Source organism: Antedon mediterranea, chromosome 3, assembly GCF_964355755.1.
Source record: "Antedon mediterranea chromosome 3, ecAntMedi1.1, whole genome shotgun sequence".
In the NCBI taxonomy this organism is placed as follows: domain Eukaryota; kingdom Metazoa; phylum Echinodermata; class Crinoidea; order Comatulida; family Antedonidae; genus Antedon; species Antedon mediterranea.
The window spans coordinates 785405-811644 of NC_092672.1; the positions used below are offsets into that span (position 1 = coordinate 785405).

The 26240-nt window shown below is 30.6% G+C and overlaps 1 protein-coding gene across 1 annotated transcript in view; it reads right to left on the minus strand.

The window, feature by feature from the left end:
• Window positions 1-1733: 1733 nt before the first annotated feature.
• Window positions 1734-26240, minus strand: part of LOC140044420 (uncharacterized) — a 68444-nt gene continuing 43937 nt past the window's right edge. Inside the window, exons 3-6 of the mRNA XM_072088917.1 lie at window positions 25296-25442; window positions 20388-20437; window positions 16815-16903; window positions 1734-2928 (exon numbers count right to left, since the gene is read on the minus strand). Coding sequence (XP_071945018.1) covers window positions 2916-2928; window positions 16815-16903; window positions 20388-20437; window positions 25296-25442 — 299 coding nt within the window. The 3' untranslated portion in view covers window positions 1734-2915. The remainder of the gene's footprint in view (window positions 2929-16814; window positions 16904-20387; window positions 20438-25295; window positions 25443-26240) is intronic.

Genomic DNA, 26240 nt, shown 5'->3' on the forward strand with positions numbered 1-26240 from the left:
GAGCAAAATTAGAAACAATATTTTATACGCTAGTCGTCGTGTAAGAAATCGCGCCTCTTGTGTAGGTTTATATTAAGAAAATCGTTAACAGATTCTAAGTAGTCTAGTCTGTAGTTTGGAGAAACTTTGTATTTTCGCATCCAAGATAAGCATTTGAAATAAAAACTCAGTAGCGCCCTCTATAAAACAGAAACGCGTTCCACTTTAAAACTCATTAACTTAATACTATATTGATTTGGGAAATTAAAAGCACCTAATAAATAATTGTTGATTCAAGTCGTGTAATGGGGTAGGCATAAAGCGGATGACATTAATTATTAAACTAGAACTTTAAAAAAAAATATTAATGAAAATCATTCATATTTTTTGACAAACTATTCTTGGAAATAAAGTACAATCGTTCACTTAAGAATAAATATATATTCCATTCAATGATTTTCATGTTGGCATGAAACCAATATAAGAGTCAGCAAAATTTTATATAAAAGACTGGAATACTGTTTGCAAGAAATGAACTATCTAGAATGTACTGATGAAACTGAACTATTAGTATCATTTCTGATGAATTGAAAACCTGAATAAAAAAAAAAAAAAAAAAATTGATCTAACAACCATGAAAAGAAGAATATAATTGCAGACAAGTTTACAATTTTGTGTAAAGTAGTTTCTTTTAGTGAAAGAATACATAGTTTTACTGCAAAGTCATGAATATAAACCTTTGTAATAGTCTCCAGATTTCAGTGAAGTTCTGAACAATCTAGTGCAACTTGTTTAACTACTAATACTTGCCTAACGTGTGATAGCACCATCCCGGGGGATTCACCCCTATCATGACTGGGAGGAACAAATGCACATGCTCTTTTTGTATTTACAAAACAAAATGAGTCTACAATTTAATTGGCAGCTGCTACTTGTTTAGACTATATAAATAGGACAAAAAATTAACTAATTTTAATTCAATTTTATGAGGAAAAGGAAACAAATATAATGGTGGAATAGACTGTGATTTTGATCTACAGGTCTCTGTCAAACTAAGCTGACTAATTTACGATTAGAGTAGGAATAGAGCAGAAAGTAGTATTTCCAATACAATATTGAAAATAAGCATTCTAGAATAGATAATGTGAAATAAAAGAAGTACTATTTTATATGGTGTTAGATCACTAATTTTCTACAGTACTCTGGCAAATGTAATCATTGTAAAAAAGAGAACTGGAACTCTCATAAAATAAAATCTAAAAGTAATTTACATTTTATGACACTTGAAACAAGTTTCACCATTACACATTTGTTATCGAAAAATGTTCTGGGTATGGGTACGGTACTGTAAAAAAAAGAAGCAGAAAACACCAAAGCTTGGTGCAATAATATTTTGGTTGTTCACACAATTGTGTCATGTTTGTGCCAAGAATTTACCAACAAGAAAAAAGGCAAATCAGGGAGCCACACATAGTCACGGAAGAGTCCACTTCCCAAGATAATGAAATCAGTTTGAAGTCAAAAGATTGATGAAATTCGTTACAGGTGTGGAACCTCATGACCTTTAGGCGGAAGAGTTTTTCCAGCTAGGCTGCGAAAAATGGAAAGAGATTATCATTAAAAAATTGCCCATTATCTTAGATGCAATTAAAGTGTTGATTTGAGTAAAAGAAATTTTAAAATATGGTAATAAAAAATCAAAAAAAAAAAATCAAACAAAATAAACATTTAAAGTTATAATAGAGGCACTCCTCTAAAGGTTACTGTTACTGTAGACCAAAATAAATTAAAGCAAATATTTTATTAAAAAAATACAATGTAGTTTGATGATTAATTTCAAATTAAAGTTCAAATGTAACTATTACTACACTTTGGCTAATTTAATATGATTTGTTAGGCGAGATAGTCTGATCCTGTATCCTTTAAACCACCTGTTTTTTTGGATCAATATGCCATTTTTGGTCATGTGATTTCTGGTCATCCATAATCTTAATGGTACTCATCCTATTGGCAGACACTCTAGGATATGTTAAATGTCAGGGTTTAGATCATTGTGATAAACGGTGCTTTAATCCTTATGACATATGCCTATTCCAGGATAATCAGTGATGATTCTAACAAATTTAGCCTATTTTCCCATTCTTGATGTCTAGGCCTATGTGGTGATGGTCACCCTAGACAACCAGCCATTCTTGATGTTAGCAGGTCTGTGTGGTGATGGTCTCCCTATATGTGTTCTCCAGATTGTTGCACAATTGGCCATTCTTGATGTCTAGGCCTGTGTGGTGATGGTCTCCCTATGTATTGTCCAGTCTCCCTATGTATTCTCCAGATTGTTGCACAATTGGCCATTCTTGATGTCCATGCCTGTGTGGTGATGGTCTCCCTATGTATTCTCCAGATTGTTGCACAATTGGCCATTCTTGATGTCCATGCCTGTGTGTTGATGGTCTCCCTAAGTATTTTCCAGATTGTTGCCCAATCAGCCATTCTTGATGATAGCAGGTCTGTGTGGTGATGGTCTCCCTATGTATTCTCCAGATTGTTGCACAATTAGCTATTCTTGATGTCTAGGCCTGTGTGATGATGCTTTCCTCTTAGAAATTCTCCAGATTGTACAATCTTGCATTCTTGATGTTAGCCATGTGTGTTGATGGTCTCTTCCTAGGGATTATCTAGATTGTACAATCTGGCATTCTTGATGATAGGCCTGATGGTCTCCCTAGGTATTCTCCAGAATGCACAATTGGCCACTCTTGATTTCTAGGCCTGTCTGGTGATGCAAAATTGGCCATTCAATCTTTCAAACCATTCATCTTGATGCTTAGGTCTTTCTGGGTGTAATGTCCTATTTGTCATTCTTACTGTAGGTCTGTGGCAATGGTCTCAGAATCCTCTACAGATTGCATTTTCTGTCACATCTCATATTCAATCTATCAATCCATGTTACTGTGGGGATAAAATTAAATTGAATGATGTCACTGGGTGTGGTCACTTTTTTCCGTATGGGGTTAATTTAAAAAGACGCACAATTCATTCACTTCATTTCCTTCTTTTTATACTATGAATAAGATATATAATATTATACAAGAAGTAGTATGACATGTGTTATGATAAAAACTGAATAATGATGAAAATATGTGTTTTTACAAATAAGTTTTACATTACAAAAAATACAATTACATCAAGGAAAATAATTTGATGAAAAAAAGAGTAAAAATATCAAATTTATAATTAATATATATGAAACAAAAAGATATGGAATTAACAGCAGTAAAAATATGTATTAAAAAACGACGAAAAAAATGCACAAATTCTTTAGAAACATTTATTAAATGTCACATCAATGAGATACTATCATTTTACAGTTTGTTAATTTAGAAGTGAAACAAAATAAAGGAAAATCTTTATGTTTCTGCAAGAAATACATAGTAGCGTAGTTAATGAATATCAAGGGAAGGTAAGGACCGAAATAAACGGTATACATCGCAGTGAGTCACTAGATAACGATATTCCCTATGACATATCAACCAACATCACAAACACTCTACTCAATTCTGTGCCTTGATAAAGATGGTATGCGTACATCGGACTAAATAATTGCATCATTGGTGTGAGTTGAAATAATACTGTGGATTAGGACAAAATTGCAAGATTTCTGTTGAAAATGAGGGAAATATTGAATATGAATAAAAAAACACATAAAAGGAAATGTAATTGCTAACATAATTGTGTGGTTGAGAATGTCTCAACGTCTCAGTAGTTGTTATGCTACATTCACTTTTAGGTTCCTGCCTACTCCCTTAGTTTCTGTGTTTTTGTTTGTTTGTATCTGGTTTTTGGCAATAAATAATAATAATAATTATAATTCATCTTTTGTCTTCAAGGTGTACCGCAAACTTAACTTTGCAAACCTGTAAACAATATTGTACCAGAATCTTGCAAACAACATGGGCAAGAAAAAGGAAACGAAACAATGAGATATAACAAGAAAAAAACTAAACAAAAACCTCAGCTGATGGAAATTAATCACACAGAGACATATTAATTAATATTCGGTATCTTCATTCATATATAAAAAACAATTTACATAAATACTTTTGCAGCATAAAACGATGAAATTGTAGTATTGTACAGTTTAGTTCATTTCATTGACTCTCACTGTATGTTACAGTATTGCCATTGACTCTCACTGTACGTTACAGTATTGTCATTGACTCTCACTGTACGTTACAGTATTGTCATTGACTCTCACTGTACGTTACAGTATTGTCATTGACTCACTGTATGTTACAGTATTGTCATTGACTCTCACTGTACGTTACAGTATTGTCATTGACTCTCACTGTACGTTACAGTATTGTCATTGACTCACTGTATGTTACAGTATTGTCATTGACTCTCACTGTATGTTACAGTATTGTCATTGACTCTCACTGTATGTTACAGTATTGTCATTGACTCTCACTGTATGTTACAGTATTGTCATTGACTCACTGTATGTTACAGTATTGTCATTGACTCTCACTGTATGTTACAGTATTGTCATTGACTCTCACTGTACGTTACAGTATTGTCATTGACTCTCACTGTATGTTACAGTATTGTCATTGACTCTCACTGTATGTTACAGTATTGTCATTGACTCTCACTGTATGTTACAGTATTGACTCTCACTGTATGTTACAGTATTGTCATATAACACATAGAACACTAATAAAACACAGAACAAAAACAAAATAAAAATATGTTAAAAAATAAAGTTAAAAGGATGAATAAATGTGGAAAATATGTGAAAGTGGGAAAAAAATAAATAAATTGTAAATGAAAAGAGTGAATGTACAATAAAAGGCTGTAGATTCTTGTCTGAGGAAAAGCAACTAAATATTGTTGGTTACCCTGGGGATGTGTTACAATGGGGATGTGTTACCATGGGGATGTGTCTCCCTCACAAATAAACATAAGTTACCTTACTCTGGAGAAAAGAAATATGAGAAAAAGACATTCCAATGTCATATGTGAGCAGTCGGGATCATAAATAACTGGAGTAAATTTATATAAATATCATTTCATGTTTTGATTTCCATGGCAGAAAAAGCACAAACATATTCAATTATGGTAAAAAACATAGGTGTGCTAGGATTTTTCAGGAGAATAAAAAAAACCAAATACATTTTTCGGTTGCACAAGCACAACAAGCACAATGCTAAAATATACCATTAATACTGTAAAGCTCTGTCTACACTATCAAACTAGTTTGACAAAAAAGTGTGATGTGCCCAAATATGGTTATGATGGTTAAATATGGTAGTGATATGACATCACCATGTCCATATATGAGCACATCACATTTTTTTGTCACATAAAGTTTGATAGTGTAGACAGAGCTTTAGTATGAAATTAGGTTGTGAAAGATACCAACTTACAACTTAATTAGTAATTAATTATTTCAAAATAACGGTTGATTGTGTCAAACTCTTTAGTAGCAGTCAACAAGTTTCGTTTGTAGGTTCCACGATGGAGAAGCTGTGCCAGGACCCAGTTACAGGAAATGTCTAATCTACTTTTGATATTCTTAAGTAAACAGTTCTGTAAATGACACACGTACCGACAAGCAACAAACTGCTAATTTCACCAGGATTATTTCCCGATGGGGTGGCGTGATGTCATTAGCATGGCGGCTCAGATTGTACTTATGTGTGTATGTGTTCTTAGTCATGTCAGCAGTGAAACTGGGTTCCTATCAATGTAAAATGTGTGTTGCTATCAAAGAGAGAGAAAATAGTGTCGAATTAAACCTTTAATTTAAATAGTCTAAACAAAGATTTAATAAAATTGGTGGGAATAATACACATCCTTCTGATTGGAACGAATCAGTTCAGCCTGTCCAGCTTTGTGTAATACATTTTCACACCTTATTTTATGAGGAATCATTTCTGCAAACATTAGAAACTTTAGTTCAATAAAAATGGTTCATACATTAAAATTGAACATTTTTTTAAAATAAAAAAAAGAGTTCATGACATCATGCCATTTAAAAACAATAGTATTGATTAATAAGATTTAATTTAAAAGAAAGAATTAAGCAGCAGTACCTACTTAGAATGTTGCTAAAGTTCTTTCTGAACTTTGCAACAGTTTCCCCCTGAACCCTACAAAAGCATCTTCTGAACCTTACAATGTGGTTATGTTGTCGGCTTCTTGTCTCTATCCCACGTAGGTCTAAAATATCTAAGCTATACAACTTTTTTTTAAAGAATGTTAGCAGTAAAATATATAGTGCAATCTATTCCCTAAGAGATCAGCAGTAAGGTAGAGGTGTAAAAAGTAGGTTGGTAAAAGAAATGTAAAACATTTAGCACCAAGTCGGCCCCTGGATCTTCAGGTAAATTTTGCAAAGACTAAAGAGATGAAGAGTGCAGCAACTGATTCAATAATTAATTAATTCATTTGAATGATTGCAAAATTTTACAAGAAGAGTAAGTTAGATGACTTGGTTAGACTATTTAAATAACAATGGAATAATGCTAATGTTTCTAAGCGCTTTACAGCAGAAAAGAGGGAAGTTATGAAATAATCAAAGAAATGAAGATGATTACAAACATGAAACAACTTTCACCGCTTTAGTTTTCAAATAGACATATTATGGTTCCAGCAGTTTGAAGCTTCCCTAAGAGAGCTAATTACTGGAATAGGGTGAAATGTTTAGGTGGAAATGTTTCCTAAAATTAATTTAACAATAACAATTTAAAAATATATAGAGCTGTACATGCAGAAGAAAAAACATTGCAAAAAAAAAAAATAAACACAAAAGTACTGTGTTTCAGATTTTGCAAAACTTTAAATATTTTCTTAAAATCTTTCATAATTCAGATAATTTTGTGAGACTTGTTTCCAAGGAAACAAATTTTGTAAGTGAAAGTTGGCAAGACCTTAAAGATAGGAACATGATATATGTAACTTCCCCTTAACGATAATGGAAGAGTCCAGTATAACTGTTAAGGAAAGGTGGGAACGAAGATATACAGAAAACTTGTGTAGGTAAGGAAGCAACTGAATCTAATATAAGGAAATAACCCTCACATGGTATGTTGTGATAGCAACGCAATCAACCCCAATAATACTGACTAAATAGTCCCACTGATGAATCAATAAATTTAAGGCGTAAAAAAACATCGGAAATAAAAATTATCAATTTTAACCGAATGAATAAACTTGTAAAGTACCTGGTAGATACAGAGGATTAGGAGATATTTCTACACTGAGATTCACACTGTTATAGGTTTAACGTTTTTAGTAATTAATAAAACGTTGCTTCTAAACCATAACTGTGTTTTCAATTAAATGACAAAGTTGCTTGAGGAATTAATTACATTATTAGATGAATTAGGACGTCCTTAATAAATTGGATGTGGGTAGAAAAGCACACGAGCAATGCAAAACACTTTTTCATATACCCTTTACCAAATATACTTTATAATTAAATTTGATTTTATTGATCATATAACAGTACTAATTATAAAGACATATTAATCATGCCCAAGATAGGGACATTGACAGCCATTATTTAAACAAGCATACCTTAAACACTTCCTACATTAACACAGTATATACTTTTTGTAATTATTATTACTATTATTATATTCAGGCAAGATACATTTTACAAAATATAATACAAATCAAAAAATTAAACAAACATGACGCAAAAAGATATAAATCGTAATCACTAGCTGCCGAAAGACCATGTATGACAATTAGCATTTACTAATTGTATGCAAAATTTCATACTACTATTAATTAACTACTGATGACCTTTTCATGCAACGATTTTGATGTAAATATATATTTTTTTAAATTAAAATGCAGCTTTGATTTAAAATGCTCTGACATGCACAGATCAAACATTCTAAAAATATATTTCAGTAAGAACTTAAAATTACTGTACAGTACTTAAATTAGAGACTTCCAAACAGGTTATTAAACTAAGTGATTACTAATTTATTTTACACAGTTACAAAGTACCTTCAGTAACTACAAATTACTTTTTTGCAAAAACTAAAAAAATTTAGTTGGTAAAATGTTTTATTTTAATTACATTTAATCACATTAGCGATATCACAAATAAGATAAATATTATTAACGAGAAAAAAATCAAATTTGTCTTCTTTTTTTAAAAAATAAATGTGTGGTTCTACCACCAGCATGCTCACCTTAATAAACTTCCAAAACAAGAGAAACTATTTTGTTTGTCTTTAAAATTTGATGTGTAAAGGAATAAAATACAGATTTATTGGGTAAAAATAGTTCATAAGCTAAAAAAGTATACTTTTAATTTAATTATTTATTGGAAAAAAAATTGAAAGAAATGAAAAAAATAATCAAATTATAATCACAAGTAACATGATATTATTAGATTATTAACTTCTGATGATTCAATTTTGAACAGTTACAGATGTTATATAGAAATCCTGAGGCAAAATAGACCACTCACGTGGCAACGTTTCAGGCCTTAACACATTTTAAATCTTCCCCTGGTACTCATTTTGCCTACTTTACTTTAACTTCATTGGTATGTTACTTAGTTGACATTTGACCCTGACCCAAATCTAGTCACCTTTCCCTGGTCTTAAAAATACTGCTCATCTTCTTACTGCAACAATAACACGTAATATACATAAAATTAATTTCTCTAAAATTATTTTGTTACTAAATGTTTAAGTTTTTCCTGTCATCCTTTGATACTTTTGTTGAGTTGTTAATTTTGCTCATTTTTTGTGGACTGAGCTTAAGCAGACACCTTTATTTGAGGAGACAAATCATGACCCAGCAAACCAAATTATATTGCTCTCTAAACATCTTAGTAACAATAGGTGTTTGAACTAATTTTGACCTATTGAGTCTGAGTTGGCAAAATCGTAAGATCACATATAACTTAACTTAGGAAAAAGCTGAATTAAAAGTCGAATTCTGCATTTTATTGAACATAAATATGTAAGTACTACCATTATGTTTACTGTGGAAGTTGGAGAAAACTTAATTACATTTATTAAAACCAGGATTATACTTTTAAATTCCAAATATTTATATATTTTTGTTGAACAATTCAATAAAAAAAAAGGATTAAACTGCATAGTACTAGAATGTATTTATATAGGTGTAGGCCACTGGATGAATGCGTGGAAAGGACAGGCTACCCTACAACATAATGCAGAGGCTTAGTACAATAAGCTCATTCCACTACGCTCAGAAATGGATATGAGACTTACCAGAATGTATTTCAAAAACATTTGTAAACAACGCTTAAAGAAAATAATATTTATCATTGTGAAAGTGTGCATACAAGTTTGTTATTTGAAGGGTTTGCTGCAAGACAAATTGCTATGATGAATTATTTATAAATGGTTTTATTCAGTTTTAATCTTCATTTAAATAATAATCTTGATTGTTAAATGGATATGTTAATAAAAGTAGATATGTCTTTATTCACATGATAAATTCTTGTCTATACCTTAGCTCTGTCTGGATGATGTCATACCACTACTATATTTGTGGATATCATTACCATATTTGGGCATATCACTACCATATTTGGGCACATCACACTTTTTTTGTCAAACTAATTTGATAGTGTAGAGTTTTATACATAATAATTTATTTCCAGTATTATTATTTAAAATATATTTCATAAACAAACAAAAATAATACAAACAATCTTGCCTATGAAATTAGCCATTAATAATTTTAAGATGTCTGACATGGCATCCGGTAGCAGACAAAATTAAAAAATGTTAGGCCACCCAAGATTCATGCAAAAACACAAGTAAACATCATTGCCGCCGCCGCACGCATCATACAGATGCCATGATAAAAGGCTTGGCTGAATCCTTGTACATTTTTGGCCTATTGGGTCTCCATATGTCACTTACAAATTAATATAATTTAAAAGTTTTTTCAACAACTTTCTATTCAGCAACCTGTTGGGAGGCATACCCACTACAGATAATATAATTTTTCATTCCACGTCTGTGAAATATCCAACAACTTAGTGTACATCCTAAACTTAATCATAAATTCAAAACGATTTCTTCCGCATTATTCTTTACGAATGAACAGTTATGCGCTTTTTACGTTTCTATTTTGAAGTAAAATTTTGTATTATTAATCGAGGGATTAGGTTATGTAAATATCTTATTATCTAAAATAAACATTCTGCCTAATAGCCTGTAGGCTTAATCAAATTGAGAAAAATATATCTAAATTCAAATGAATGGGATATTAAAGGAACACATCTGAAAATAACTAAATTATCATATTCAAAACAAACTTACACTAAAGTGTATTATAAATGAAATTAAAAAAGATATGAACTCCTTTTTTAGGTATTATGTTAAAATTATTCTACTGCAGTTACTGCAGTAACAACATTTTGTTTACTAACCTTTTCACAATTATTTTGTAGCAACCTTAGTACAGTATAATACACACTGTCTTTGCAGTGACTGGCTAGCAAACAAACTAAATCATACATTACTGCAGTAATCAAATATATTTATTGCAGTTGACTATTAGACGAGAGCTTTCTTCTTCATTTTAAACTGTAAATATGAAATACTGTAGGAGATCGAACCAAGAATTTCAAAACCACTACAGTACATTGGAAAATAATTTCCTCACTTTCTGGACACAAAATTCAAACTAATAATCAATCAATAAATTTATTCCATATAACTAAATATTTTATCAAAAAGTTATGGAAAAGGAAACTAAAAAGTTAAGTAATATTGCCCAGAATAAAATACAGTACATTAGTTGTCCAAAACAAAACACAGTAGGCCTATTTTGACTTAATATTATAATATCACTAGGTGAGGTCAGACATTGTATTTAACATTTTCACTTGTTTTCATAATTTCCCAGAGGTTGTTACATTTATAAGAGCTTAATTTTTCCAAAATTATTTAATAATTTCCACATTGCGAAACATGGATGAAATTACATTACCATGGTTTTAATATTATCATGTTCTATTTCTGTTTTAAGTCCCAATGCTGATACTTAGTCATCTCTCTCAACCTATGTTTGGTCTTTGTTGTAAAAACAACAACAAAGTGAAAAATCTCACAATTTACATGTGAATTGTTAAAAACTTGTCAATATAAAAACTATAAAACACAGGAAAGCGTCAACAACAACAGTGAATGAAGATAGACCTTTTTGTTGATCCAATAGATCGAAAGTACTGAAATGGTATTTAGAGTAATGTTTCGGAGTCTATCTATCTTCCATAATAATTAGGATCCAAATGAAATTATTTCAAGAAAAACAGTGATAACGGCTGTAATTATTGTACTACCAAATTTGTATTTAGTGTTCTTTAAACTTAGGGGCTCATTCATTCAAAAATCATATAGTAAAGTTTTACTTAAAATATTAACTACTAAGTACAGTAGTTACAATTATTAATTGGCAATTCAGAAAACGTGTCTACTGCCCTCAGTAAATAAAAAGAAACAAGCCACAAACTATGCTGTAGAACTTGCACCAATTGGAAAAAAAATTGAATAGAAAAAAAATATGATAGTAAATATTCAAGTTAAACTGCACTATTCTCAGTACACCTTTTTTCCTAATGTACATCGCATTTTTAGTTCGCAAAAACAAGAAAACTTTTGTTTCTTATTTTTATCATGTATTAATTGTAAACATTCTTGTTTTTTTTTTTTTGCTAAATGTCTAGTATTAAAGATTTTGAAAAAAAAAGTCTTTTTCAGATCAATATATTTTGTCAAAGTTTCCAGTTTTGGCATGTAAACTGTGGATTTACAAGAACGTAATGGTAATGTTATTACATATTGAGCAGCCTATTACCAACATGAGTAACGTACTAATATCAGTTCTAATTGCCTCACTGTCCTAGATTTAAATAAACTCTCAAACAACCAACGAAAAAGAAACATTTCATCTGCAAATAGCTGTCTCTTGTACAAACTCATCTGAAAAAATAAATGATTTTATTATGCTAGAAATCCTGTCCTATAAAAAGCAGAAAATGAACCCTAGTGACCAACAGGGAATTTGAAAATCTGTTTAGCCGATTTAAATTTCTCTGTGTTATACAGTAATTGATTTTAAGTTGGAAATAAATGACACTGATACTCTGTAAAGGTGACGGTATATGTAGGCCATAGCGGTTGTTGCTTGGGGAAATTGTTGATTTTGAAAAAGGAAGTAGTCTGTGACCATAAACTGACCCATTCTGCAGCTAAATGATTTAATTTACAACCTTTTTCCTGACCCACCATAGTGATCATCTTTAAAGGTCAATGACACAATCTTATTTTACTTTTAAGAGTCGCTGTCTTGCATTTCAAAGGTTTAGTTTACCTGAGAATTGGACATTTTAAAAATTATATTTCTAAATTTATCAATTACACTAGGATCAAAGTAGAACTTAAAGCTATTGTAGGTACAGTACACTATAAAATGATAGTCATAAGTTTCCTAACGTAACAAATGCACTGTATTATCACATTAAATAAGCCGAACAGGAATAAATTAAAAAAAGTGTGATATGCCCAAATATGGCAGTTATATGACATCATCATGTCCATATATATGCATCTTTGTGTCACATAAAGTTTGATAGTGTAGACAAGGCTTAAGCCTTTCATAGTCAGTGCAAGTGCAATATTATATATATTCATTGATTAATCAAACTTGTTAATTCAAATGACCCATGGTGGATAATCAGCATGACAGGTGGCCTGGCATCTAACTATCTAATTATTCAACAAATTAAAAACCATTAAACACATTCAAGAAATCTTTAGCTTCAAGAAATTAATGGAATCTAACAAACAAACAGATCCTCCGGTAATATAATTATACGATTTAGAAAAAGATGATTTCTGGGTTCGCTAGGAAATTAAAAATTTGAAAAGAACCTAAGGCATGCTGTATCGAAGGAAAGTAGTTGAGGAAAGCCTGCTGTAACCTGCTTTAGACTGCCAAGAACTCAGTGCTGAAATGCATACAAGCTACACAACACGGCCTACGGCATTTATGAATAACACTGTTTTCAACTTGCTAATAATGATATAAAAAGTGATCACTTTTTTTTGTTTGCATAAAAGACACTTTTTATTCTGACATTCAATATTAGAATGGGATTTAAAAAAAAGATTATTAGCATAAAGACAATTTTAATCTCAATTAATGGATTACAGTCACATGTTACTGTACATTAGCGTAATCTAAATTAAAACAAATTAAAAACGTTTTTGTATTTATATTACAAATTATTTATTATTAAAAATAAAACCAAATGTAATTTAAATAATTTGTAGGCCTACGCTGCCGAAATTAATTTGGGAAAAACATGACATATTCAACATTAGAATTTATCCACAGTTTTCCCAAATAATAAGTGTTTTTACATTGGACAACCCATTATTTCGATTCAAAGTTAACACCTTGTAATACTGGACAAAGTAGTATTAGTACCTAGACAAATATAACCTATTTATTAATGTTACTAATAATACCCCAAGACCTTTATTCATGTAAATGAAAAGGAAAAGTGAAAATATGTAATAGAAATAAGATAAACTCTTTCCAAATGTAGTATTTGAAATGACTTTTTGAAGATAATTTAATTTTCGTATGTTTTGTTTTTCTAACGTCATTCAAATGATGTTGAAAGATGGCTGAACATTGCCTTTCATCAGAGCACCTGACTAAGGTGTGAATTAGTCAATTAGGTCACAGAAAGTGAAATCATCCCCAAAACCCTATCGATCCTAATAGATTTATAGACGTTATGTCCCTTACCGGTCCCGAAGGACGCTAGTTTATGGCAAGGGGTGACACATGGCCCAAAACTACCCCTTATTCATTATTAATCCCTTTCAGTAAGATGTCTTGAGAAACAGGTGAATACGAGGGGTAATGCCCTACCGATTCTGACCTCTTTACTGGGGTTGTTAAATCAATGAGTGCTCTAATTAATGGCGCATAATGACGCTCGATTTATGAAATTTATTTATAATTCACATTTGGAATGTGTTAAAAATTAGGTTGTTAATGATCAAAACATCACACATACACTTCCGCATGCAAGGAAATGCAAGCAGTGCTTGCAATGAGAACGCTATCGTACTAAGTCGTACGTGGAGAGACCTACATAGATCTGTCAGTACCCAGCACCTGGCATGCAGCAGGCTAAGGATGACAACGACGTCCCCCTTTCCCAAACTAATCCCAGGAGAAGGAGCCAAATCAGGGACACTGTTCCATTATTTGCAGCTAATTTTGCGGATTAGTGTCTATCACTATGGCAACAACTGTAATTTAAGAAACTTGTGCCAGAAACCCATTTTTGAATGAGTGTCATTCTGCTCTACGTAAATATCCTTCAAAATGATGAGTTGACATAACACTACATTCATGTAGCAAAATAGCAAGTAAAATGAGGATACTGTTTTACTATGTAATATTAAACGTTTATTTATAAAATTATATAAGATATTATAAAAAGATAAAATACGTCCTGGTTAATAGATAAATATCATTATATAATCATAACAACCTTGTTTCAATGTAAAAACAATTAACAATACAATTTGATGAGAAAATTAAATTTGCTTTCCAGCTATCTTTACAGTATAATGTTAACTACAATATCACAGTGGCATATTTTGTCCCTTTTTAGGAAAATTCTCACTCTATAAATGTACTTGCGGTTCTTGGTGCTGTAGTGACATTGTAGCTATGGTGTCAGTACAAGACAGTACAAGAACTTTCTTGGCCAAAAAAACTTAATACTTTAGGATTTATTTGTCAATTGCAACAGACACTCTAAAGTTTAAAAAATATACAAAATAGACACAACCTGGTGTGGTACTGTCCTTGTAAAAATGTGGCTGACTCACTGATGATATGATAGATAAAACATCATATTGAACATGCTGATGTTGAAGGTTATGTCATATCATAGTCACCTCCTTCCCAATTTAAATATCATAACTTCAGTTATTAACACGTAATAACAAATATATAAAAACCCCAAAAAAGTAAACAGTGAATAGTAACCATTTGCATGTAGTTACTACTAACAGTGAAATAGTAACAGTGCGCATGTAGCAACAGTGAAATAGTAACAGTGCGCATGTAGTAACAGTGAAATAGTAACAGTGCGCATGTAGCAACAGTGAAATAGTAACAGTGCGCATGTAGTAACAGTGAAATAGTAACAGTGCGCATGTAGTAACAGTGAAATAGTAACAGTGCGCATGTAGTAACAGTGAAATAGTAACAGTGCGCATGTAGTAACAGTGAAATAGTAACAGTGCGCATGTAGCAACAGTGAAATAGTAACAGTGCGCATGTAGTAACAGTGAAATAGTAACAGTGCGCATGTAGCAACAGTGAAATAGTAACAGTGCGCATGTAGTAACAGTGAAATAGTAACAGTGCGCATGTAGTAACAGTGAAATAGTAACAGTGCGCATGTAGCAACAGTGAAATAGTAACAGTGCGCATGTAGTAACAGTGAAATAGTAACAGTGCGCATGTAGTAACAGTGAAATAGTAACAGTGCGCATGTAGTAACAGTGAAATAGTAACAGTGCGCATGTAGTAACAGTGAAATAGTAACAGTGCGCATGTAGTAACAGTGAAATAGTAACAGTGCGCATGTAGTAACAGTGAAATAGTATTGTGCGCATGTAGTAACAGTGAAATAGTAACAGTGCGCATGTAGTAACAGTGAAATAGTAACAGTGCACATGTAGTAACAGTAAAATAGTAACAGTGCGCATGTAGTAACAATGAAATAGTAACAGTGCGCATGTAGTAACAGTGAAATAGTAACAGTGCGCATGTAGTAACAGTGAAATAGTAACAGTGCGCATGTAGTAACAATGAAATAGTAACAGTGCGCATGTAGTAACAGTGAAATAGTAAAAGTGACAGGGCAATAGTAGGCTACAACAAACAGTGCAATAATTTAAAAAATTTAAGTTTATAGGGGAAATTGAAATAGTATCTTTATACACTTTTTTTTTATTTTACCATCATAATTTGGGTTAAGAAATCTACAAGATTTGAAAAATTGAAGTTATCAATCTTAAACCAGAATCTTTTTTGAAGAAAAATAGAAGTAGGAATACTCAAACCTCCTTTTTGTCCTGTAACTAAAATAAAGAGTTAAAATATTTTGTTTGCATTGTATCCTGAGGATCAAGAGAAAGCCTGTAACTAAAATAAAGAGGTAGAAAACTTTTTTTTGCAGCTTAGTAGGGAGACAGAAAGTCTTGTACTTGCGGCAGCTAAGCCACCCCCTTCTTTACTCAATTTAGAAGGAAGGGAGAAGGGTATAACATTATTAATCTGGCAATTTTAAGTCCTTTCTACTGATGAAACAGGTGTTAAGTACGACTCTTGACATCTAAGTCGCTAGTTTGACTCTCAAATGAGTAATACAATGACTGAACCATATCTCCCCTTTCTTGATCAAGTCGCCAACAATGTTGAGCCTCAGTGTTGAACGGTCAAGTATATAAACAACACACAAACCTATTGCATGATACAGTATTTCATTTCAGAATGAAAGCTAAAGCTCTGTCTACACTATCAAACTTCATGTGAGACAAAAAATGTCATGTGACCATATATGAACATGATGTCACATCACTACCATATTTTGGGTATCACTACCACATTTGGGAAAATCACACTTTTTTGTTTGATAGTGTATACAGAGCTCATGAAGATTGATAATGATGTATTGACATTTAATCTTTAATTGATAATGCAAGTGTAAATGTACAACATACCTTAAGATTTCATATTCCTGTTGGATTCTTGTGATGTTTTGTTCTAATTGTCTGTTCTTTGATTTCAGACACTCAAAGTTGTCAGCTTTCTGAAAATAAATGAATTAGGCCTATAAAAAATATTAATAGCCATTCAGCAAATAATTGTAAGATTTAATTAGATAAAACAGATATTTTGACTTGACTTCTTCTTTATTGTATCAAACAATCAATACAAAAGGTAGCCAAGATATAGCTGGAGCTAATCAAGCTTGGTACCTTTTAAAAACATCTTAATAACCTTTTAAAATATCTTAATAAATGCAGTAAGTAAATTCTAAAAAATATTTATTATATATACTGATATGATACATAAAAATAAAATTGTCCAATATCTTATACTATAAATAAATCAATAAAAGGAATGAATGTGTGATGTTCCGATTCAAATATACAATATCATACCAATCTATCTAATTTGTATTTTTGTATTTTTTTTTACATCAGGATGAAACTATAGATATAAATATAAAACACGCATATAAAAATAACAAAACGAAAAGCCTAAAAGTTAATGTAATCTAAAGACTGTACTATTCCATAATAATTTCTTCTTTCTTCAATAACTTCTTTGTTTTGCAATGTTTTTTTGGTCCAATTGTTGCCTAAATCCATTTTACACAATTTTTTTCCAATATTTTAAATTGAAATGATGTAAATTGAATTAATTGAATTGTATGTACTCTATGACACATGATGAAAACCATATCAATATATTTATGTTGTGTTATTTTAATTATTGTTTAAACTTCTGCAAATGGTTAATGTAAGTTTGTCATGACAAGTCAATTAATCGGCAATGCTAACCTTCTTAAAAATAACTCAATTATTAGCCTCCTCTACAATCAACACCCCGCAATACCTTACATCATGTTGTTACACGCCGCTACGGCACGTGCATCCTCTACAACATATGGAACTTGGATTCTGCGTAATATAGATAATAATATTACCGAAAGCCTAAATTGGTCCCAACAGGTACAATGCAACCCACACACACGTATCTTCGGAACGTGTGTCCTGTTTCTGATGACGAAGGCTTTATATAATTCTCTCTTCTTTACTTTGGCTTTACACTAAAGTTTACTAATAATATTAACTATTAACCAATTTCCTATTTCTCCCTGTGACTGTTTCGCATTTTATTCAGTATACAAATAAATTAAAAACATAATCAAATAGACCTGCACTCAAGAATATACTTATTTTAAGAATATACTTTAAATTTTAACTTTCGCTAACGAAAAACCAGATGGGAACAATTTGTTAATTTTTGCACAATAAATTAATTTAAAGCCTTCTAATTAGCCTTCTAATTTACTAAAAGTGAAGGCGCCTACAATGCATGTCAACGAATAGTCTATTGTCTTGTTAGGGAACTTTCAGTATTTTTTGACCTACTTTTATACATATAAATATATACCGATAATTTCAAGAAAAAAAAAAGATTTTTCAGGAATAAACAAGCAAATTTTATCACATTCTTTGTTAATAACAGCAAAAAATGTAAAAATGTCTGTCTATCTGCCTGTACATATTACAGCAAGGATATAATAATAGCACAATACTAACCAAAATTACTGTACCAAATGTAAAAAATATTACCATTACAGAATATTACCAAACCACATGCTATTTGACAAATCTAAAGTATTAATTGTTGAACAAGTTTGCTACACAGACGTACTTTTAATAGTCTATAAAATGTTGAAAGAAAGTTAAGTATTCTCGATAAGGACACCCTAAAAACATCAAATAAACTTGGAAAATAAGAATTTTTACAGCAATCTTATTAGTAGTATTGGCATCTTTTTTATGAGCTTTAGAGATTTTGTTTGGTTTCAATGTTTCAGAGTTTATGACATTGTTAGTACCAGGACATGTTGTAATCTATTTTTACTAGGTGGTCGGAAACGTTCATATCAAATTCAAATTGATGAAGTATTTTTCAATTGCTTCTTGCAATTGGTCGTTTATATCATTTGTACTACCAATAACACAGTAATTCTCTAACAATTATTTCTTCTGAATAATTTTTGAAAACTTGATCCAGATTGTTACAAACCAATCTAATTACTAATTTGAATACTAATTTAAATAATTTTAATTTGAATATTAGGCTAATTTGAATAGTAGTTTGAATATTAATTTAGATAATTTTAATTTTAATAGTAGCCCTAATTTAATAGTAATTTAATATTAATTTTAGTAATTTTAATAGTAGCCCTAATTTGAATAGTAATTTGAATATTATTTTTAATAATTTTAATTTGAATAGTAGGCCTAATTTGAATAGTAGTAATTTGAATATTACCTTGAAGCATGAAAAAAGATTTTTTAATCTTCACAGCTGACTGAGGCACAGATTGAAATTTGAAACTGTTAGAAAATAACTTCTTTATTGCAACAAACTTAAGTAAGTTTACTTCAGGGACTGTAAATGACACAAAAAGTCATGTACTAGAAGTACTAGTGTTTATGGATATATATTTGGCTGTTGACAGGACCTAGGCCCTTAGAGAGTGGTCAGAGAAAATGCTGTTAGCAAACAAATTGGTGATAATCAGTGACTGCTAGGTCACACATGAGCCATCTGGTTGGTTAAGTCCAGTGGGGGTTAGTTAGACTGAATATAGCAAGCAGTTTGCCATCTGCGCTACCATGTCCAGTGGGGGTAAACTGGCTAATACATGATTTGTGCAAAGATATTTGGCAGGCAGTGTGCCATCTGGTGTGGTACAGGTCCAGTGGGGTTTAGGCAGGATAATAGATGAATTTAGGAATATATAACAAAGGTAATTTACCATCTGCTTATTCCAAATGGGGTTAGCAATTACATGAGGGAAGACTTCATATAATAAAATCAACTGTTGGCAACAAGATAGTGGGAGGGGATGTCCACAAGGGGACGGACCTTTCCGTTCATGTGCGTGTCTCCTTATCTGTTTGTCTCCAATCGTTAGGTACTATCTAAGCATGGAACTCAAAGAGTGGTACTGATAGTAGTCTATATAAATTGAAGGAAACAGTTATCAATCAAAAAAGACTAGATTTAGTAACTTAGAAAGTATATTGGATTATTGTAATTTTTAAAAATGTTGATGATCTACAGCTTATTATGCAAAAAGCACATGGTGAGTAAATACTGTACACCATAAACAAATATTTTAAGTTGAGAATGTCTTGATATTTCTAAGTTATATTTAATATTTTTAAGTTACTGTATACTATCTTCTTTACATAACCAAAAAATTAATTCATTGTTAACTACCGGTATTACTTTTTGGAATAACATTGGTAAACCATGACACCTTTAAGTACTATTATGCATCACTATAACTATGACCAATAAATACTTAAGTGTAAAGTAAAGTTGAGAATGTCCCAAAGTATTCTGAAGTTATATAGTTTTCTTTACACAAAAACATGTACTGTAAACCTGACCTTCATAATAGGCCTACTATTATGTATCACTATCACATCAATTTGATTAAATTACTGTTAATAAGAAAATATAAAGACAATATCACTTACCAATTTCTGTCGATGTTGTTTATCAATCATATCAACGATAAAAGTTTGCGCTATATATAAGAAAAGAAGAAAAAAAAATCAAGTTGGAGAAAACTTTATTTACATTCAATAAAAGCTGAAATTAGATTTAATTTTCTACATAATTGTGCTACTAATCATTAATATTTTAATAAATTCATGAAATTTTTTTTTCTAATAATATTATATAAAAATATTCAATATATAAATAGAATTTATATAAAAGCAAAACTGAAAGTAGGCTGTAGCTTTCATTTGGGAAATTGTAAGTAATTTGATATTGACATAATTGAACACGTCATTTTAATTGATTTTATGTCTTAATTTGTAACCAGCTAGATTAAAAAAAACACAAGCCAAGGTTAAAGAAAGTATTGAGCATCCCTATAAATGAATGGTATAGTCCTATGAACCCCAGTGAGGTATTCACTCTCTCCCTGACATTTCTGTTTGGTTCACATGCCAATATGCATCGCCAGGAAAAACATTATAAATCTAACCGTCTACTCTAGTCTACATTATCAAACTTTAAGGGACGAAAAAAATGTGATGTGCTCAAATATGGAGATGATGATGTCATAACTACCATATTTGAGTATATCACTACCATATAAATATAAATCTATCTTCGGAATAGAAACATTTGAATTTATAATTTCAATGTTTCAGAATTTAAATGTTGATGTTGTATTAGGCAATTAATGTTGACATTGCGGACATTGGTTTCAAAATGATAAATAACAAATGGAGAATTCCTTGAACTAAGTTTCAATTTCTTTAATTCTTCATCATACACTTTTAATGCATCCAATTTTAAAGCGAAACAAACAACAATAATGATAACAAATGATAAAATTGCATTACTATAATAGTTACTAACAAGAAAATAAGTAATTCTTTTCAAAGCTTTCACAAACTAAAGCCAGGAATTTAGTCTAGAAATCACATTTCTAAACGACAAATATAAATAAAAATTGTCCAAACGTTATCAATACATTGTCGAATATTTCCTGATTTTCCAATAATCAACGGAAAAAGCGTGTTTTATTTTGCCGATTAAGCTAAAAATTTTGTCAAATTTTTTGTTCATCAGTCTTAATAAGCAAAGAATGGAGACTTATTTGTCTACGAGTCATAATAATTATCACATTGATGGCGTCGATGCAGTATATGTAAAATCTACAAATTCTCTATTCATTCTCCATCATTACGCTATTTAGCCAAATTAAGGACTTTCCAGCGAGTGTTCCACAATTTGTGTCTAAATGTTAAATATCTTTATCTTGCATAACTGCATTTGGAAAGTAGACGCTGATATTTGTAAAAGTGAAATAAGTTTTTATTTAGAAAAAAAAAATATAGGAAGCTATATTAATGCTTAAGTATTAATCTTAAAACACCCAAAATAATAAAAAAATATATGAAGTTGCCCAAAATGGACAAAGATTGACACTAAATAAATACCTCCTGTACTAGGAACAAGGCCTATAGACATGACAGAAAAAGTATATTATTTATGCATATTTTTGAAGGAAAACATATTTCAGATTTTTCTTTTGAGTCATATTTTGTAGTATACGAATTTGAAGATGGCTTAATGTTCACTTAAGTTTCTTTATCCGAGACTTAGTTTAGCTTAATTCATCAGGTAATTGAGAATTAAGAATTAGTGCTTTTTGAAAGGCACGAGATGAATAGCAGCATTTCACTATTACTGAAGAAAGGTCATTAAACTTCTAGGTTTACAAACGAAATTGATGTCAAACTTTAGATTCAGTATTGGTTATTAGTTTGCAGGTTTATGAGTGATACATAATGATTAAGGATAAAAAGCATGGGATGGAGAAAAGGTCACAGGATGAAAAAAAAATGAGGTAGTCCTTGGGAAGGAAGGAAAAGAGAGTAGATTTTGGGAAAGAGAATAGAAGGCATATGTTAGAAAAGAAAGGAGGGCAAATACTTTGTTGTGAGGTAAAATATTATAAATTAGGTTAAGAAAAAGTGACTAATGAACATTACGTTTACTAACGACTACTCTGCAAAATACTACAGTATTTATTTGAGCAACTTGAGAAAGACTGTCGAATAAATGTAAAATTATTTTCTAGTTTTCCTACACAAATTAAAACAGAAATGTTTCTATTTAACAGAAAATGAAAAGTTGTAGTTTAAATCTAGGTATCGATATAAATTGAGGTCAATCATCTGACACAAGGCACACGATAGCTGTCAATATTATGTGAAATCTAAAGCTATTTAAATATTTATGTGAATATTTTACCAAACAAATCATTATGCTTGATAGATTATTTGTGTCTACAGTACTATGCCATCACCACTAATTTACTGTTTGTTTTGGTTTAACACAAGCTTTGTATCTTAATTTAGATCATGACAGAAATATAATGTCAACATATAAGTGTTGTTTATTGTTAAAATGTGGTGAAATGTAGACAATGATAGAAAGATTATGTCATCAAAAAATGTTGTTTGTTGTTCAATGTGTTGAACATGTCAAAAACAGTGTACTGCCCTCACACCAGCATCAATGATTAACAATTATAATTTGTGAATAATGTGACATATAATTCTTTATTCTTTATTTAGTTAAAATTAAGAAGAGATTAAATTAATATCTATTCTGTATATTTTAAAGTTTTATTGATAGATATACTCTAGTTATCAGCAACAAAAGTTGATAATATACTTAGAAAACAAGAAACCAAGATTGCACTGCTGAAACGTTCAATTTAATATATAATTGCTGCAAATTTCATTTAATTTTTAAGAAACATTAAAAACAAGAGATAATCTAATTATTATTTTGCTTTTTTCATTTTATGATAGTTCTGAACAACAAAAGTTACTTTGAAAGAGAAGACATTGTTTTCTTCAAGTGAAGATATTATGAAAGTTTAAAAAACAGAGGAAATCTGAATATTAAGCTTATTTTATTTTAATAATTCTGGACAACAAAAGTTACTTGAAAAGACTTTGTTTTCTTCAAGTGAAGAAAACATCAATATTAAGAATTTCATGACAGTTATAATATAAGCTAGAAAATAGAAAAACAAACAACTCTGCAGCATCCTAGCAGGCTAGGCTGAAACTTTTGGCTGTGAATCAAATTGAGTATAATAACGGAGGCCAGCTGGAATTCCTAAGCAACTTGAGATGGACCTTCCCTAGCAAAAGCGTTGCCTCGAACTTCTCCTGACCCCGAATCTGATTGCCTTTCAGCTTGCTCCAGTTCGGTATCTGAGGCAGCTACGCAGAAGGTCAAAAAACCCATGCTTATAAATGTCACAAGATTGCATGCTAATTTTTATTCTGGGAAATTAAATTGGGCAACATATCCGAATGATTTTAATAGCTTTTTATTATATATTAAATATCTATTACTATTTTGAATATTGTTGATGATTGTTTAAATCTATAAACAAGTACAATCTTCTTAAACTAGGATGCCTAAGATGATGAAGCTATTTATAGACAGACATAAAAATTCTATTTTACCATGAAAAATACAGAACTTTGTTCAAAATCGAAAAGAAAGAAAAAAAGAAGAAAAAAATGACATGTATAGTAATTTTAAGCAAAATGAAACACTAAATTGATTATTTATTTATTTTAGATATTTACAATTTTATATTGATAAAATAATTAATATAATAAAAATGACAAAATAGTATTTGAATTGCAAAATTTTCAAACTAAATTTGACGTAAAAAGGCAGAATAATTACATGCAATGTTAATAGTAAACATGTTGAGATGTTTTATTCAAATAGAGAGAGGTAATTGATAACATACTCTGCAGGGGATAAAAGCTGAGATACGTATTAAAGGTGACAAGGTATGGCGTAAAACAAAGGACAGCAGATACGCAACAAAATATGCATTTCAGTTTTAAATATTCACGTAAAATTGGATAAAGAATGGAAATTTTAAAAATGCTGAAAACGGTCAATGATGAAAATGAAGATTAATATTATTAACATTTCTATCAATTATTCTAATCAATAACTTATTGATGGATCCAGGATTTTGAAATAGGGCCTAAAGCTCTGTCTACACTATCAAACTAGTTTGACAAAAAACGTGTGATGTGCCCAAATATAGTAGTGATATACCCGATATACCCAAATATGGTAGTGATATGACATCATGTCCACATTTTTTTGTCACATAAAGTTTGATAGTGTAGACAGAGTTTAAAAGTGGTGAAATAAAATGCCGAACTTAATTTGATGTCCTATCTTTTGCATTACAATTAAATCTACTTTTGTTACTATTAGGTATAACAATGATTTAAAACTTAACAATGAGGATGTCATTGCAGATGATAAACTGATTATATTGACAATGATGATTGATGTAACAATAATGATTATGAAGATTAATTATTTTGAAGATAAGATTAATGATTGATACTGATAACATAATATGATGATGATTCTGATAGTGAAGGTAGTAAGTAGTCAAGTTCAATCCATAGAAGTGAGCACATAGAATCTCTAAACCAATCGGACTGAAACACAATACCAAAGTCCCAGTGGGACGTCTGCATATGTCAAAAAGAAGATTCCAAGTAAGATTCTTCAGCTAGGATATTTCTTCAATCTCTCAGATTTTGTCAACTTGATCATTTCATATATTAATTGCTGGATGGTTTAGATTTTCCCTCTTTATGTTATTAAATAAAAATAATAAACTTTTGTAAAGCACTATTTACTGATCAACAAGAATTATTGAAAAGGTGAGATTTTAGAAGTGACTTGAATTGCTTAAGATTGAGTGGAAGCTGCTTTCAAACTAGTGGTGCAAAAATTACTATAGCTTCTATTTATCTCTTTTAATCATTTTTGTGAAAGTAATCAAGTAAGTTTACCTTTAAGTAAGACACTTTGTTGGTTTTGATCTGCTAAGTTTTGGCAATCTGGTACAACCTTCTTGAGATTTTCAAAAGAATTCTTGATAGTTTCTCGTCGTTTTTGCTCGGACAATTTATGTTGCGTCCGTCGGTCAACTTGTTCAACTATATTAAGATAAAAACAAAGAATATGTTAAAAAAATATAATGATGTTAACAGAAATAGAACAAATATTTTTAGGAGTGAGTTGTTATGTATAAAATGACATGTCATTGCGAAGGCTCTATCTACACTATCAAACTTTAAAAAAACGTGATTTGCTCATTAATGGACATGATGATGTCACTACTATATTTGGGCATATACCTAATATATTTGGGCATATGACACTTTGTGATATTTTGTGATTGTTTGTGATTACTTTTGTCAAACTAGTTTGATAGTGTAGACAGAGCTCGAAGTAATGTATTACATAATAATATGTGATAAGAGGCATACAGTATGCATTCACAAAGCAAATAGCAATGTTATTATTCTATGATTTCAATAATTAATGTGATCTTATTCCGCTCACATTTACAAAAGCACACGATGCACATATTAATGTAGTAGTATGTCTCAATACTTCTTAATAGAAATTAGAATTAGCATTTAATGTTACAAAAACATGTTAATGTGGTTTAAAACAAGGTTAGCTCTTTTAGATACATTTGATACAGTTTAGCTAACACAACCTTTAGGCTTTGCGGGGAGGGATTAAACACTTTTACGCTTTACTCTTCCAAATGCAGTCTGCCATTTCATTCAATATACAGTATTATATGTGTATTAATTACAGTTTATTTTAGGATTGTGAGGAAGGGGATATTTTAACTTCTTTACTACTGTATTTGTGAGTTGATATGTCAACTGTCTTCTCACAAATTCACACATTCTCATTGTATTCATAATACAGTAGTATGT